At 42.1% G+C, this 16653-nt stretch overlaps 2 protein-coding genes across 2 annotated transcripts; both read left to right on the forward strand.

Annotated features, from left to right (window-relative positions):
- Positions 1-920: 920 nt before the first annotated feature.
- LOC139475051 (uncharacterized) lies at positions 921-3247 on the forward strand. Its single transcript, XM_071258280.1, has 3 exons — positions 921-2555; positions 2864-2935; positions 3175-3247. The coding sequence occupies exon 1, from the start codon at positions 930-932 to the stop codon at positions 2136-2138; it is 1209 nt and encodes a 402-aa protein (XP_071114381.1). The 5' UTR covers positions 921-929; the 3' UTR covers positions 2139-2555; positions 2864-2935; positions 3175-3247.
- Positions 3248-10055: 6808 nt separating this feature from the next.
- LOC139474732 (oligodendrocyte transcription factor 2-like) lies at positions 10056-11303 on the forward strand. Its single transcript, XM_071257846.1, has one exon. The coding sequence runs from the start codon at positions 10244-10246 to the stop codon at positions 10949-10951; it is 708 nt and encodes a 235-aa protein (XP_071113947.1). The 5' UTR covers positions 10056-10243; the 3' UTR covers positions 10952-11303.
- The last annotated feature ends 5350 nt before the right edge of the window (positions 11304-16653 follow it).

The following is a 16653-nucleotide window of genomic DNA, read 5'->3' on the forward strand; positions in this document are numbered from 1 at the left end:
GAAAAGAGAACGTGGATGCAGACACTCTATCCCGGCTGCCCACTGAAGAAGCCAATACTGAGGTTGATCAAATCACAGCAGATTCAGTTCGTGCTATCTGTGGAATGATCAATGTAAACAGCTTGGTAGAAAGTCTCTGTATGTCCACAGATGTAACAGGAGAGAAGGAAATCAATGTAGACGAAGATCAGTGTAACATGAATGCCAATGATTGGAGACGTGCGCAAGCTAGAGACCCTTGTCTTGCAACCATCATTGAGGGACTGGAGAACAGGATCAAGCCTGACAGAAGGTCATATATAGGGAACTCAGAGATGACAATATTGTTGAAGAACTACGACCACTTCAAAATCCAGAAGGATGTTCTCTACCGTGTTGTTCAACAGCATGGAACTGAACAGAAGCGACTTGTTCTCCCTTCACGGTGTCGAGCAGCAGCTTTACGAAGTCTTCACGAAAATATAGGACACCCAGGCAGAGACAGGACAGTTTCTCTCCTCAAGGAAAGGTTCTACTGGCCTGGTATGACCAAGGATGTTGAGATTCACATACAATCTTGTGGCAGATGCATGAAGCGCAAGTCCTCCACCTCAATTCGTGCACCTCTGGTTAGTATCGCAACATCTCAGCCACTTGAACTAGTGTGCATGGATTTTTTGACATTGGAACCCTCTACAGGTGGTCAGCAATATGTTCTTGTGATAACAGATCATTTTACTCGTTATGCACAGGCATATCCATCAAAGAACACTTCAGCAAGAACCACAGCAGAGCTGTTCTTCAACAACTTTGTAGTCCATTATGGTTTGCCCAAAAGGATTCATTCGGACAAGGGAGCTAACTTTGTGGGCAAGGTGATGACTGAGCTTTGTCAGCTTCTAAAGATAGACAAGTCCTCCACAACACCTTATCATCCCATGGGTAATGGAATGTGCGAGAGGTTTAATAGGACGTTGTGCAATATGCTTGGAACACTTGAACCTGAAGCCAAGAAGGATTGGAAGACCCATGTTGCACCACTAGTGCATGCGTACAACTGCACACGACATGAATCTACTGGACACTCTCCTTTCTATCTCATGTTCGGTCGTCATCCCAGACTTCCTATAGATCTGGCCTTTGGACTAGACATAGAACCTGTCACCACGAGATCAATTCTCAAGTACACCAAGACCTTTCAGGAAAAGCTGCGTAATGCCTATGAGATAGCTACTAGACAAGCCAAACAGTCTCAATCCCAGCAGAAGTCCTACTACGATCAGAGTGCAAGAGCAGCTGTATTAGATGTGGGTGACCGTGTCCTTGTTAAAGTAGTAGCTTTTGACGGTCGTCACAAACTAGCTGACAAGTGGGAAGATGACATTTACATTGTCACAAGCCAACCAAACCCTTCTATACCAGTGTATGTTGTTGAAAAGGAAAACGGAGGGGGCAGGAAGAAGACTCTTCATAGGAATCTGTTACTGCCCATTGGTTCTCTTCCTAGACCAGAAACATCTATTCCTGTACCCAAACCACGGAAAAGGAGGTCTAGCCCACGTCTGCAACCTACTATGAGAGAGACAGCATCAACTGATAATGATCAAAACACCACCGCAGAGAGTGAAGATGATGACTTTGTACTTGTCCCCATCTCTTCATCCGAACCGTCAGTTTCAGCTGCAGATGTAGTTGATAGGCCAGCTGAGGTAGAGGCAGATATAGATAGTACTGCTGTGGATGATGAAGATGCAGAGGACCAGTCACAGGAAGTTGCTCTAGATTTGGAGCAGGATGTGGGTGCATCTTCAGCGGTGGATAGTTCCAACAATGATACATCTGACACAGCACAGACATCACAGGAGGACGAAACATCTGAAGTTCTGAATTTTCCTTCAGAACCAGGGATAGCACAAGATGTTAGCGTACCTCAAGAGAGATTGGTCACACCACCAGTAGCATGTCCCAGGACATCCAGTCGTTCCAGGACTAAACCACAGTGGATGACCAGTGGTGAATATGTGATGTCAGCAGCTGTACCAAAACCTGATTGGAAATCCAGAGCAGAGTACCTCACTTCATTGATGCTCAGTGGTATTCTGACGAGTGATCCTGGACAAGTTCAAGACACTCTACTTCACCTTATCTCAGGCAAATGATGAGGACATCATTTAGTCCCAGGGGGGGAAGTGTGTGGTAGATAGTAGTTCTGTATATATCAATCATGTTTTATTAATTAGCTTTTAATTTACTATGTATGTTGTCAATAATGATATTTTGTATATTTCAGATATTGCAGTAATCAAGAATTATTTATTGTATTTCTCATTTCAGGCTTCATACTTAAATAGTTGTAAGTCAAGTATTATCATTAAAGCCCTATTCTAATGTCATGTTTTACTTAGTTGGTCAGTCAACTGCTTGGTGGTCAATCAGAGTGTAAGCCCAGGCGTCCTCTGGATTGGCTAGTTTTAAATCTCTGTGTCCCACTTTCAAACCCCTTTGTTTTCACCCTGCACTTGGCATTACTACTTCACTGTGCACTGGACTGGAAGAAAGGATATACTTATATAAAGGTTAGTAGTTAAAAGTTATAATTGTATTTCATGCCAGTATAATTATGCAAATCACTTAAGTTTAATCAATGTCTATATAGATCCTTAATTATATTTAAACATGTCACATTTACTAGTATTAGTGTGTGCATGGTGAGTGTATGTATACTAGATATATTTCATTTCACTATATGTGGGTCTGTGTTAATCTAGGACATTTGTGTATTCTGTAACTTGTATTGTGTATTAATAAGTTGATAATAGTTTACATGTTATGTTCATGTGTGTAGATAAACATACCTTCATGATGTATTTTATATCATGAACAGGTTTTCACGAGGGATTTAATCTATTTACAAGGGATTGTGACCACCCAAATACACCCCAGTGGGATTCACCGGGTATATATATATGTATACTTATATATTGCTTGCATTGTAACATAATATAATATTTATTGTACCATATTTATATTAAATGTGTAAATCCATTAAACTTACATATCTAAGCTTATAATTGTGAAATGTTATAAATGATATAACATGTATAGCTTATAAGTGTAGTAGATTATTAATTAATCTGCTTCAGTTTTGATGTACTAGATATAATTGTATGTTTATTATTGTATTCATTGTTCCAGGGTGTCGGTTTATCACGACAGAATAAATAATCAGACCTCACACCCTAGCCTGTGTCATTATGTTATCTGGGACACATATGCACCTATAATGGCTACAACAGACTGCTGAGAGGAATGGATACATTACATTTCCCTGTTTCTGAAAACATTAAAAAAAACGGACATGTCCTGAACGAGGTTTTAGGTTAAAAAGAAAATGACAAAAGTGAATTAACTTTGTCCACCAAAACACATGAACGTCTGTGAATTATACTTCAGATTTGTAAATTGAAGACTTCAAGAGATTTCTTAAATCTTCATTCTAGTTTGGAGTTAGAGCAGTTTGAAATGATTGTACTGTAAAACGTAAGCGAATACACCTGGCACGTATTACTATAAAGAAAAACAAATCCATTGGTTCTGACGGAACTTTTTAGATTATATATTCCTGAGGCTCATGTTTAAGTAGTTTAGGAGGTCCTGTCTACTGGACAACAGGAGGAGAGTGGGCCTGTCTACTGGACAACGGGGAGGGGGGTCCTGTCTACTGGGCAACAGGAGGCAAGAAGGCCTGTCTGCTGGACAACAATGATAGGGAGGTCCTCTTTATTGGACAACAGGGGAAGGGAGGTCCTGTCTACTGGACAACATGGAGAGAGAGGTCCTGTCTACTGGACAACAGGGAGAGAGAGGTCCTGTCTACTGAACAACAGGGGAAGGGAGGTCCTCTCTACTGGACAACAGGGGAAGGGAGGTCCTCTCTACTGGACAACAGGGGGAGGGAGGTCCTATCTACTGGACAAATGGGGAAGGGAGAGAGGCCCTGTCTACTGGACAACCTAGGGAGAGAGGCCCTGTCTACTGAACAACCTAGGGATGGAGGCAGGTCCTGTCTACTGGACAGCTGGGGAAGGGAGGGAGGTCCTGTCTACTGGACAATAGGGGGACAGAGGTCCTCTCTATTGGACAACAGGGGGAGGGAGGGAGGTCCTGTCTACTGGACAATAGGGGGAGGGAGGACCTGTCTGCTGGACAACAAGGATAGGGAGGACCTGTCTACTTGTCAACAGGGGGAGGTCCTGTCTACTGGACAGCTGGGCAAGGGACGGAGGTCCTGTCTAATGGACAACAGGGGGAGGGAAAGAGACCCTGTCTACTGGACAACCTTGGGAGGGAGGCAGGTCCTGTCTACTGGACAGCTGGGGAAGGGAGGGAGGTCCTGTCTACTGGACAGTAGGGGGGGGGGGGGGTCCTGTCTACTGGACAACAGGGGGAGGGAGGGAGGTCCTGTCTACTGGACAATAGGGGGAGGGAGGACCTGTCTGCTGGACAACAAGGATAGGGAGGACCTGTCTACTTGTCAACAGGGGGAGGTCCTGTCTACTGGACAAAAGGGGGAGGGAGGGAGGTCCTGTCTACTGGACAACGGGGGGGGGGGGGGTCCTGTTTACTGGACAACCGAGGGAGGGAGGCCCTGTCTACTCGACACCAAGGATAGGGAGGTCCTGTCTACTGGACAATAGGGGGAGGGAGGTCCTGTCTACTCGCCACCAAGGATAGGGAGGACCTGTCTACTGGACAACAGGAACAGGGGGAGGGAGGGAGGTCCTGTCTACTGGACAACAGGGGGAGGGAGGTCCTGTCTACTGGACAACGGGAAGGGAGGGAGGTCCCGTCTACTGGACAACGGGAAGGGAGGGAGGCCCGGTCTACTGGACAACAGGGGGAGGGAGGCCGGTCTTTTGGACAACAGGGGGAGGGAGGTCCGGTCTACTGGACAACGGGAAGGGAGGGAGTCCGGTCTACTGGACAACGGGAAGGGAGGGAGGTCCGGTCTACTGGACAACAGGGGGAGGGAGGTCCTGTCTACTGGACAACTGGAAGGTAGGGAGGTCCGGTCTACTGGACAACAGGGGGAGGGAGATCCGGTCTACTGGACAACGGGAAGGGAGAGAGGTCCGGTCTACTGGACAACAGGAGGAGGGAAGTCCTGTTTACTGGGCAACAGGGAGAGAGAGGTCCTATCTACTGGACAAGGGGAGGCAGGTCCGGTCTACTGGACAACAGGGGGAGGGAGGATGTCCTGTCTACTGGACAACAGGGTGAGGGAAGTCGGGTCTACTGGACAACGGGAAGGGAGGGAGGTCCGGTCTACTGGACAACAGGGGGTGGGAGGTCCGGTCTACTGGACAACGGGAAGGGAGGGAGGTCCGGTCTACTGGACAACAGGGGGAGGGGGGGAGGCCCGGTGTACTAGACAACAGGGGGAGGGAGGTCATATCTACTAGATAACAGGGAGGGAGGTCCGGTCTACCGGACAACAGGGGGAGGGAGGTCCTTTCTACTGGACAAGAGGGTGGGGGAGGTCCTCTTTACTTGACAACAGGGGGAGGGAGGTCCTGTCTGCTGGACAACAAGGATAGGGAGGACCTGTCTACTGGACAACAGGGGGAGTGAGGTCCTCTCTACTGGACACCAGGGGGAGGGAGGGAGGTTCTGTCTACTGGACAACAGGGGGAGGGAGGGAGGTCCTGTCTACTGGACAACAGGGGGAGTGAGGTCCTCTCTACTGGACACCAGGGGGAGGGAGGGAGGTTCTGTCTACTGGACAACAGGGGGAGTGAGGTCCTCTCTACTGGACACCAGGGGGAGGGAGGGAGGTTCTGTCTACTGGACAACAGGGGGAGGGAGGGAGGTCCTGTCTACTGGACAACGGGAAGGGAGGGAGGTCCGGTCTACTGGACAACGGGGAGGGAGGGAGGTCCTTTCTACTGGACAACAGGGGGAGGGAGGTGGTCAAAGTGCATCATAACCAACACGACATGTAGCACAGGGATGGTCAAAGTTCATCATAACCGACAAGCCATCTAGTACAGGGGTGGTAAATTAATGTTTAATAAAAAGTATTGTTTCATACTAAACTACATTTACAGTAATGTTTCATACTGAACTACATTTACAGTAATGTTTCATACTATTCTAGATTTACAGTAATTATTCATACTATTCTAGATTTACAGTTATGTTTCATACTCAGCTAGATTTTCTGTCATGTTTCATAGTAACCTAGATTTACAGTAATGTTTCAAACTAAACTAGATTTACAGTAATATTTCATACTAAACTAGATTTACGGTGATGTTTCATACTATTCTAGATTTACAGTTATGTTTCATACTCAGCTAGATTTTCTGTCATGTTTCAAAGTAACCTAGATTTACAGTAATGTTTCAAACTAAACTAGATTTACAGTAATATTTCATACTAAACTAGATTTACAGTGATGTTTCATGCCAAACTAGATTGACAGTAATGTTTCATGCTAAACTAGATTGACAGTAACGTTTCACACTAAACTAGATTTACAGTAATGTTTCACACTGAGCTAGATTTACAATAATGTTTCACACAAAGTTAGATTTACAGTAATGTTTCAAACTAAGCTAAATTGACAGTAATGTTTCATGCTAAACTAGATTGACAGTAACGTTCCACACTAAACTAGATTTACAGTAATGTTTCACACTGAGCTAGATTTACAATAATGTTTCACACAAAGCTAGATTTACAGTAATGTTTCAAACTAAGCTAGATTGACAGTAATGCTTCATACTGAACAAGATTACAGTAATGTTTCATACTAAGCTAGATTTACATTAATGTTTCATACTAAACTAGATTTACAGTAATGTTTCATACTGAGCTAGATATACAGTGGTGTTCCCTGGAGTATATACGAATGCTTCAGCCACCTCGGTGAGGCCTGCCGGACCATGCAGCCAGCAGTACACAGCGGTACATCCTGGTGCTGTCGGCGAGGAGCGTCACTATATCAGGGTGCACGGGGTAAACTATATTGAATTAGCTGATTTTCAGAAACACGGTAACCACTCCGCTCACTGTTGCCATTGTTGAAAAAGGCACTTTAGGCCTGCGGTGAATTTACGATATTAACACGTGTGAGGAGACAACGTGTGGATTACTCTCCGACATACGATGATCACTGGAAGAACAGTCGTGTATATTGAAAGACAACATCATTGTACTCATAGCTCTACGTTAATAATAAATGTGATTAACTGGACTAGTAGGTTTGTTTTTTTTATAAACTGACCAATCTACTGACTAAACAACATAGCAACTATCAAGACCTGGAAACTTGATGCCATTTCAATTAGGTAAAGTCCTTTCTCCAAAACGAAAGGAAGTTAGTATTAGATACTTGTACTTAAGTGTGATTTCTGAGTGTTCTGCGCAAAGTTTAGGTTAAGTAGTTTACCTACCATTGTCACTTGTATGTTTTGATAAGCGCACGTGACAGCTGAGTGAGTGACCATCCTCCACCTCCCACCCCCCTCCTCAGCGCGGGATGCTGTCAGTCGTGTTTCCTCGGAAGTTGTCAGTCCAGCTTTAAACACAAGCGATTTGGTTTTCCTCACACGGGGAACAGATACTTGTATTCCGAAAAATTGATCGATATTTTCTGTTTAGAATTTCATGGACAGTTAATATTTTTCAGATGGAATAACACATTTTTCGTCAATTCAGTGGCAAATTATTTCTTAATAACCCTGAAGATAACATGATCCTAAACAGGCTACGATGTGTGCAACGGTAGCTGCTTTTAAATTAATATGTTTGAAGGTGATACAGATAAACTATAAACACCACACGTTGTTGAGAGATAAATATCCTGACATCCTGATTCTCGTGACGGACATTCCCCGTGTTAGCATGACGGCGTATAATCATTTTAATTTCACACCGCAACAATGCGATTTATTTTACTGGAGATTCTGTTCTCATAAGCGCGGATTTTTTTAATGGGAATGTTTATTTTCTTTGTAAAAATTAAAATTTAATGAACGTTATTAACATGTCCTCAACAGGTGGGATGTCTATGATTCTATATTGTTGTTTCAAGTGATGTATTTATTCTGTTCCTACGTTTCGTTCAATTGGTGTCAAATTGCAGAAGTGGTCGCCGAGGGGTCATTATATCATCTCAAAATATATTTTAAAATAAATGCAGAATAGTGTAAGGATATCCGGAAGAAGAAATGATTATTTCGTCACGGATTAGGTTTAATTTTATTAATAGTGACATAAAAGAATTAAGAAAGGCAGACACATCTAATTGCTAAGTACATATGTATACCCGGGGTGACACCCCCGGGCAAGCAGGACGCACCCTGGCGAGGCGTAGAACCTCAGCATTAGAGACATTAAGTGCCTTGATTTCGGGATATTCATCTTCATTTTGTACCCCGGAATCAACGCTACCCCACTGAGCTCGGACAACTGACAGCGGACAATTCTACATTGTGTATACACCTGTGTGCGCGCATCTTCAAGTGAGACGTTAAGGGTTGAAAGCCTAGGATATGTTAAACAGGGGACCACTCCTAGCTGGTATTTTTATTGTCATCATTCTTTTCGACACCATCGTAAAAGTAGTAACACTTGTACTACTATGAAGATTAAAGTGAAATCTTTATTTTATCATATCCAGAATTAACAGAAAAACTCCAAGCTTTTATGTTAGGATAAAGTAGGTTGTATTTTTATTTTCATTTTGTAAATATAAAAAAAGATTGAAAATGAAATAATATATGCAGCATAAAAAAGAAGAGAAAATTATTCCCGACAACGGAAAAGAAATACATGTACCAGGAATTAGAGACACATATCCAAAATATATAGTATTCCAAAGATTAATATAACCATATTTAATTCTAGAGGTAAATGTATACAAGTTTCCCTTCACGTGAACAATCCCAATTCTACTTGTAGCTTCACCCTTGGAAAACAGTGTTACCCCAATAAATATTGTACCCTGATTGTTGTTTTGTCAGATACGCGATGTGCCACCGTCGTGATCCGGCAGACGGACACACTTCACCATCAGGCGAGGATTCTGGACGAGGGGTGGGGCGCCCGCGCGCGCGCGCGCGTGTGTGTGTGTGTGTGCATAGGGCGGGGGAGGTGGTGGGGGGGACTATATTTTGATATTACCAAGTCTTAATGAACGTTTCACATATTATCAATCCTTACAGCTAGTGTCCTTACATTTCGTTTTACTGTAGGTTGCTTGATGATTTTTTTCACGTGGATTTCAAGACATTTATGTTTCTTGAAATATAGAAACAATATGTAATTTTACCACATAAAATATAAACAGAAAGAAAGAAAACTTAAATTCGAGAATTATACTTATTTATTCCTTTGTCTAAAATGTTTTTTCTAATATTTGAAATTGATGTAAGCGAGAATCGAGTCCCACCTCCCTCTGAGTGGCGCTATTCAACTGTCCACGCTACGCAGCCGCCCCACCTCACACACAAGCTGCCAATACTGGCACCGAGAACTTCCATATTCTCTGCACGTGTTCTCTCAGCCCGGGGGTGGGGTGCGCGTGCTAGGGGTAGAGTCAACACGTCACTCGGAGATGCAGCTTTACCTCCCTCCATCGTAGATTCCTGGAACATATATTGCCATCCATAAAACCTGAAAAAGGTGACGAAAATAGCAACTTTACGAAATAGTTTTTAGAACATTGTCCCAAGTTGGATACTTCTCGTGTATGTAGTTTATAGGCGGGGGTCAAATTACAACGCCGGTTGTGGTCCCCAGGGTTAAAATTTGAATGTTGCTGTGAAGGGGCGGATCCTCGTTAGCTAGCGTCGTCAGAACATTGTGTGTGTGGCTGGGGGCAGTCCCGTCAAGGCAGCTGTTAGCGGGACGGGTGTGATTGGATCAGATCCCCAGGGGGTTGAGATGCGACTCAAAGACGAGCCCCGCCCCCTCTTTTGACTGGCGAAGTAGCAGGCTCTTTGCCCCGACCGATCCTTATATAGGTAGCGAGAAGTGGCAAGGTGAGTCGAGTGATCGCAGCCCACACAGATACTTCGCCACAAGGTTTAACACTGCCACCCCTCTGTCAGCTTTGCCTGGGTGTACTACAAGGACTTATACCGTCATCCGACTGTTAGCTGTGCCTGGGTGTACTACAAGGACTTATACCGTCACCCCACTGTCACCACAACCACACTCTGCCTGGACATACTCTTGTGTAGAGACCTGTGCCATCATGGAGAGTAAGGAAATGTACCCTAGTAGTGACAATGAACACATTTCTGTGGACTGTGATTCCGATTTCAGCGACGACGCGAGCGACGTTTCGTCTGACCGCTACCTTCTGAAGGCCAAGCGGAAGGGTCAGCTCGCCAGTAAGTGCCTCAGTGAGAATGAGCTGCAGGATCTCAGACTCAAGATCAACAGCCGGGAAAGGAAGCGCATGCATGATCTCAACTCCGCGTTGGACGGCTTGAGGGAGGTGATGCCCTATGCCCATGGCCCGTCGGTAAGGAAGCTGTCTAAAATCGCCACACTCCTTCTCGCCAAGAACTACATCCTGATGCTGAGCAGCTCCCTAGAGGAGATGAAGAAGCTCGTCAGCGACATCTACCAGAGTCACCATCACACACGTGCCACCGCCCCCGCCCCGCACGTGCACACACAACTCCCCGTCATGCCGCCCCTGCCCCCGCTCCCCCAGACCATCGCCGGCCTGTCGTCACCGGAACTTCCTCGTGTTTCGACAGTCACAGTCAAAGATCCGTCTCATGCAATCACATCCTCATCCCTCGCACACGACCGCTCCCTGATGTACGGACGCTGGCCGGCCCCTGCCTGCGCGTGCAGTCAGTGCTCGGCGGAATCTGTGCGGGCGCCCTTCACAGCCTTCGTCCATAAATACCCAAGTCATCTCTCAGCTGCCAATACGTTCAGGAAATAAAAAACACTGTGTGTACATGTGTATATAGATGTGTGTATATATTTATGTAAAATAATCTCGGAAGTTTGCCGTGAAACAGACTTACGTCCTGAGGTTCCGTCAGTAGGCCGACTTGTGTCCCCCAACAAATTCCCCGCAATCACAGCGATGTGACACGTGTGCCATGAGCTAATGTCAAACGCTGAACATTGAACGATTTCCTGTGAAGACCCAGGTCCGCCAGGGCGACTGTCTCCGCCTACAGTATGTATTGATGATATTTTTGTATGAACTGATTCGCCATATGTTTGAGTGCTGGTGTAGGGTGAATCTACACATTGTGCCTTTGAGCTTTATTGTTTGTGATAAAAGACCGGAATATATTGAAATGAAATAAATCTAAATCATGTTAAATGATTTTTAAAGAAACCAAAGCCTTTGTCTTGTATAACATGTTTCCATGCCCATCTTGGCGCTGTCTTTTATACGCTTCAATAGAACCTTTTTCAGTTTTGTTGAAAATCCACAAATAAGACTGCTTTTCCTTTTTTTTCTGTTTTTAATGGTAGAATACTTTTCAACGTAATACATTTAAGAGAACTCGGAAACACTTACAATCACAAACAATGGCAGAGATGGGTCAGATTATCAAGGGATGCGCGAGATGAACCATCCCCGAACTGCAGCAATAGACTGACGGGAAATAAGCAAAATGGGGTCTGCATAAAAATGATTAAGTGACAAATATATGATAAAGGATGAGTTAACCTCGGTGATGCCAGCGGCTGCACCCCATCTGGTGATCGCAGGGAGCAGCATGGTTTACTGTTTGTCTGGATATAATGGATACATTTTCCAAAGAAATACAAACTACATTTAAAGTTTATTTGCCGGCGTACAACACACGCGGGATCCCGAGATGCGTTGTACAGTCACACTACCGACAGTATCCGACGGAAACAATTTAAAAGACAGTATATCATCGCCGAAGGTGTATTAACTCAACGTACTTGAAATGCATTAATCCAAAAATATATCAGCTGCAGAGATTTATTAAATCAACGTAATTGTAGCACATAAACCCCCAAATATCGTGATCAGAAAGGTACATGCTTATAGAGTTTTCTTTCGAGTTACAATTGTAGTGTCCAGCTGCTTCACAGTCTTATCTACATCCACATCCACGTGTCCCGACGGGGATGATGATGATGATGATGATGATGATGATGATGACGATGATGATGCTGTCAGTTACTAAATAACACACAGGAAGATGTAGTTACGGCAGTTATTTCTTTCCTACTTTAAGGGGAAAATAAAGAAGTCTTTGAAAGTGGAAATATCTATTGTTTGCCAAAATAATGATTACGTCCAACAATTGACGTAGAAATTACAGATATGTATTTCAAGCGAAGTTGAACCGTAGTAATCAAAAGAATGTTCCTTTTTTATCGATACACTCGACAGCGCTACGATATTGCAGGTTTTATGAGTACCATTCAAAATGAAAACGTTTACAAAATATTCCGCATGTCTGTACTTCCCTCTGCGCCCTCTACTCGCCTTGCTGTGGAGCAGACACATAGAAGACAATGGGGCGAAGGCAACTCAATTAGAAAAGCGTGTTGTCACAAGTCAGTGTTTAAATATTTTTCAGTTTGAAATGAAAAGTGGAACGAGATCAGTAAACAAGCCGAGAGACTATTTTGAATATTTGTTCCTTGAAAACTTAATTACTAAAATGACTCCAGATATGACGAATACCCCAGCCAAAAGGAGTACCCCGTGATTTGTGTAACAATGCGCATAATACAAACACAACGAACGACTGAGTAACGATATAGATATAGCTGAGTAACGATGTGGACAATACCAAATTGTTAAATGATTTACAATTCTAACTTTTCAGGTGTGGTGAAAGAATACATGGAAGTTATATTAATAATTTTATCAGTACTTTCAACTTAAATGCATCTGTGTGAGCTCTGACTCTTGTCTGTACCTGCTCAGCAATAATAAGAAGAAGAAGTAGAAGAAGAAGAAGAAGAAGAATTTTCTGTCCCTTTTGACAGTAATGTGATTAACAAGATTGAGGAAAAACATGGCAAATATGCAGACCTCGCTTTCGAAATGTCACACTTGCATCCCAAGTACCAAGTTGTCCGACTCCCCATTGTTCTCGGTGCCTTAGGTTTGGTACCTCCCAATCTGTTGACTGACATCGGGAGAGTACCCGGGTTTGCTTTAATAATAATAATAATAATAATAATAATAATAATAATAATAATAATAATGCACTTCCACGCAACTGCGCCTAGGTTAAGAAATAGTCGACATGAATTATAATATTTTTACGTATGGAAGGTAGTTGAATAGCAAAAATATTTTATACACGATTATGTACAATCTGTGTTCATGATTTTGTAGAATATTATTGTCCATATAGTCGCTGAGAAGTAAGTTGGTGACGATAGATTAGAGAAAGGTATCCGAACAACGATGGAGGTTTAGTTTCGAGGACCTCTCATCTTGTCATCTTGTTTTCAGTACTCAGTATACGGAATTTTCTTATTCATAAATGGAAGAAGTTTATTAAAATGCAACTTTATGATTATGTTGCACAAATAGAAATATTAACGTCAACTTCTTACATTATTGTCAGCGTTGTGTTCATGTGTGTTGTGTGCAAATTAATAACAGAATTTTCAACACCTGACGAAACTTTAGGACTGATTACGCTAGGATATAAACACATGTACAGGTGGGTCACAGTCATAAGTGCATGTACTTCGCAATCATGGGCACAGGTGGGCGAGGTGACACAAGACTTGTTGCAGGTGTATAAGGTGATTGTGACCATCTAGCTCACCCCACGTGAGGTCACACGCCAGGACAGGGAGACTGACCAACACGATGGCCACAGGCGAGGATTTACTCTAGTTGTGACAATATGTGTTAACAAATCAACGACTCCGCAGGTAGACACACCTGAATAAATCTGTATTCTTACCTGAACGTCCCCCACACATCACCTGTCATTAAAACCACACGCTCTATATGTCATGGATATTCTCACAACATAAATCGGATTGTTTCATATATATTTCTGTTCCTATCAGCCTCGTTAACGCACCATGTCACTTCCTTCCCCTCAACGTCCCCCACTGCGGTGCTGGAGGCTGGTCGAGCCATCACCTAACACGGTACATCTTACTAGTAACCGAAAAAGTCCATTGATTCGATTTGCAAAACGTAAAACTAATAGGTTTCATCAGAATATGACATTATTTATAATATATTAAACTTGACATTTTTATTGCAACATGTTTTTCAATATAAGATTACTAGATCAAGAGACAAAGCATAGAATAACTATTGATTGATGTTACACTGATCTAATGGAAAGAAATATGTCCTTTTCCGCTCATGTACACGAGCTGAGCGGTCACACACACATAGGATTTATATTGTCACGTATGCTACACGGTGATAATAATGTGTTTTGTTTCCTTTTTCGTGATTTCAAGACCACAATATGAAGGATTATGATCGTCAGTACTGTCTCCCACACGCTGCCTCGCCCCGTTGCCGCTTTCACTCCGACGTCTGTATTTCGCCATTCGTGTATAAGATTATAATTACTTCATTTAAAATAAAGGCAGACAGAAATATTTCATTTATTCGGGTCTGGTTATTTCCCGGTTTCGCACGTGATCATGGCCTGCATGGTTTACTGGGCGCAACATACGGCGCTATACGCTTACACCTTGTGAATAGAAGAAAAAGTATAACTGCTTGTCCCTGTGGACGCATGGACGTGTGACCGTTTGAATCATTAAACTTCTCTAAATTGTAGATTGCATGTCATATATAACTGACATTTGTCTAGTGAGTAATACACGCAGACGTTAGGATGTCCGTGTGTGACTCTCTTCAACTGGATATCAGAATCCCCATCTATGACAGGCTTATACAGTTTCTCCGCATACCAAATAAAATAACGTAAACAAAGCTAGGATATCGAGTAATGCGTGCTGCGGGCCGTTAGTCTCAGACTCCCATGCCTTGTACCCCAAACATGTATTACTCCAAAACAGATAATTTCAGGTAGATCTCTGGTCAGTCAAACCTATGTTACTTTTGATTATTACAGCAACGTAGCCACATGTTCGGGGTATGAAGATAGTTGAGGGTTGTCATCGTCCGGGCAGCCAGTACGTGAAGCGCCTACTGCAGTAGCCTGTGTAGTCCTGCTCGGGCGTTGATCACGTCGTGGTCAGTGCTCTCATACCCTCGGTGGAATTTGCCTCAACATTATTTTAACCGTACTATTACATCATAGAAGAAAGGAAATTGCAACAGCAGTTGGATTTTTTTATTTTTAAAATTTCCGTTATCAATATTGTGGTTAAACCAGAAGGACACAGAACCGCTGAAATGTTCGTGCTAATGCAACTCGTGGGAAGAATTATAACAATGCACACAAGGATACTAATTTTCAGGTTCCAATATATCAAAGAATTAAGAAAACGTTTTTAAGCTTAAATATAACAGTACAACAATAGAATGAACTAAAACAATTCAACTCAAGAGAATTGACTTTATTAAAACAATTCACGGGTTGAATTAAATAAATTCAGCTACAGAGAATGAACTTAAATATGGCAACTTAAGAGATTCAGTCAGTGGTTGAACCAAAGATAATTATCTGTAATAATTCAACCAAAGACAATTCACTATAAAAAAGCTAATATAAAGCGAATAAATTGGAATATCTAAACTGAAGATAGTTCACTAAAATAAAACAAGTATAAAGCGAATAAATTGGAATATCTAAATTGAAGATAGTTGTTTACCAAAAATAAAACAAGTATAAAGCGAAAAGATTGGAATATCTAAACTGAAGATAGTTGTTTACTAAAATAAAACAAGTATAAAGCGAATAAATTGGAATATCTAAATTGAAGATGATCCACTATGATAGAGCAAGTATAAAGCGAATAAAATGAAATATCCAAACTGAAGATAGTTGTTTACTAAAATAAAGCAAGTATAAAGCGAATGAATTGGAATATCTAAACTGAAGATAGTTGTTTACTAAAATAAAGCAAATATAAAGCGAATAAATTGGAATATCTAAACTGAAGATAGTTCACTATTATTACGCAAGTATAAAGCGAAAAGATTGGAATATCTATACTGAAGATAGTTCACTATAATTACGCAAGTATAAAGCGAAAAGATTGGAATATCTAAACTGAAGATAGTTGTTTACTAAAATAAAGCAAGTATAAAGCGAATAAAATGAAATATCTAAACTGAAGATAGTTGTTTACTAAAATAAAGCAAGTATAAAGCGAATGAATTGGAATATCTAAACTGAAGATAGTTGTTTACTAAAATAAAGCAAATATAAAGCGAATAAATTGGAATATCTGAACTGAAGATAGTTCACTATTATTACGCAAGTATAAAGCGAAAAGATTGGAATATCTATACTGAAGATAGTTCACTATAATTACGCAAGTATAAAGCGAAAAGATTGGAATATCTAAACTGAAGATAGTTGTTTACTAAAATAAAGCAAGTATAAAGCGAATAAATTGGAATATCTAAACTGAAGATAGTTGTTTACCAAAATAAAGCAAGTATGAAGCGAATAAATTGGAATATCTAAACTGAAGATAGTTCACTATAATTACGCAAGTATTAAGCGAAAAGAT

The sequence above is a fragment of the Haliotis cracherodii genome, unplaced genomic scaffold, assembly GCF_022045235.1.
Source record: "Haliotis cracherodii isolate W230 unplaced genomic scaffold, xgHalCrac1.p SCAF_3, whole genome shotgun sequence".
Lineage (NCBI taxonomy): Eukaryota > Metazoa > Mollusca > Gastropoda > Lepetellida > Haliotidae > Haliotis > Haliotis cracherodii.

Bases quoted from the DNA above. Each gene is read 5' to 3' on its own strand.
- LOC139475051 (XM_071258280.1), top strand. From the start codon at position 930: ATGTGCGAGAGGTTTAATAGGACGTTGTGCAATATGCTTGGAACACTT.
- LOC139474732 (XM_071257846.1), top strand. From the start codon at position 10,244: ATGGAGAGTAAGGAAATGTACCCTAGTAGTGACAATGAACACATTTCT.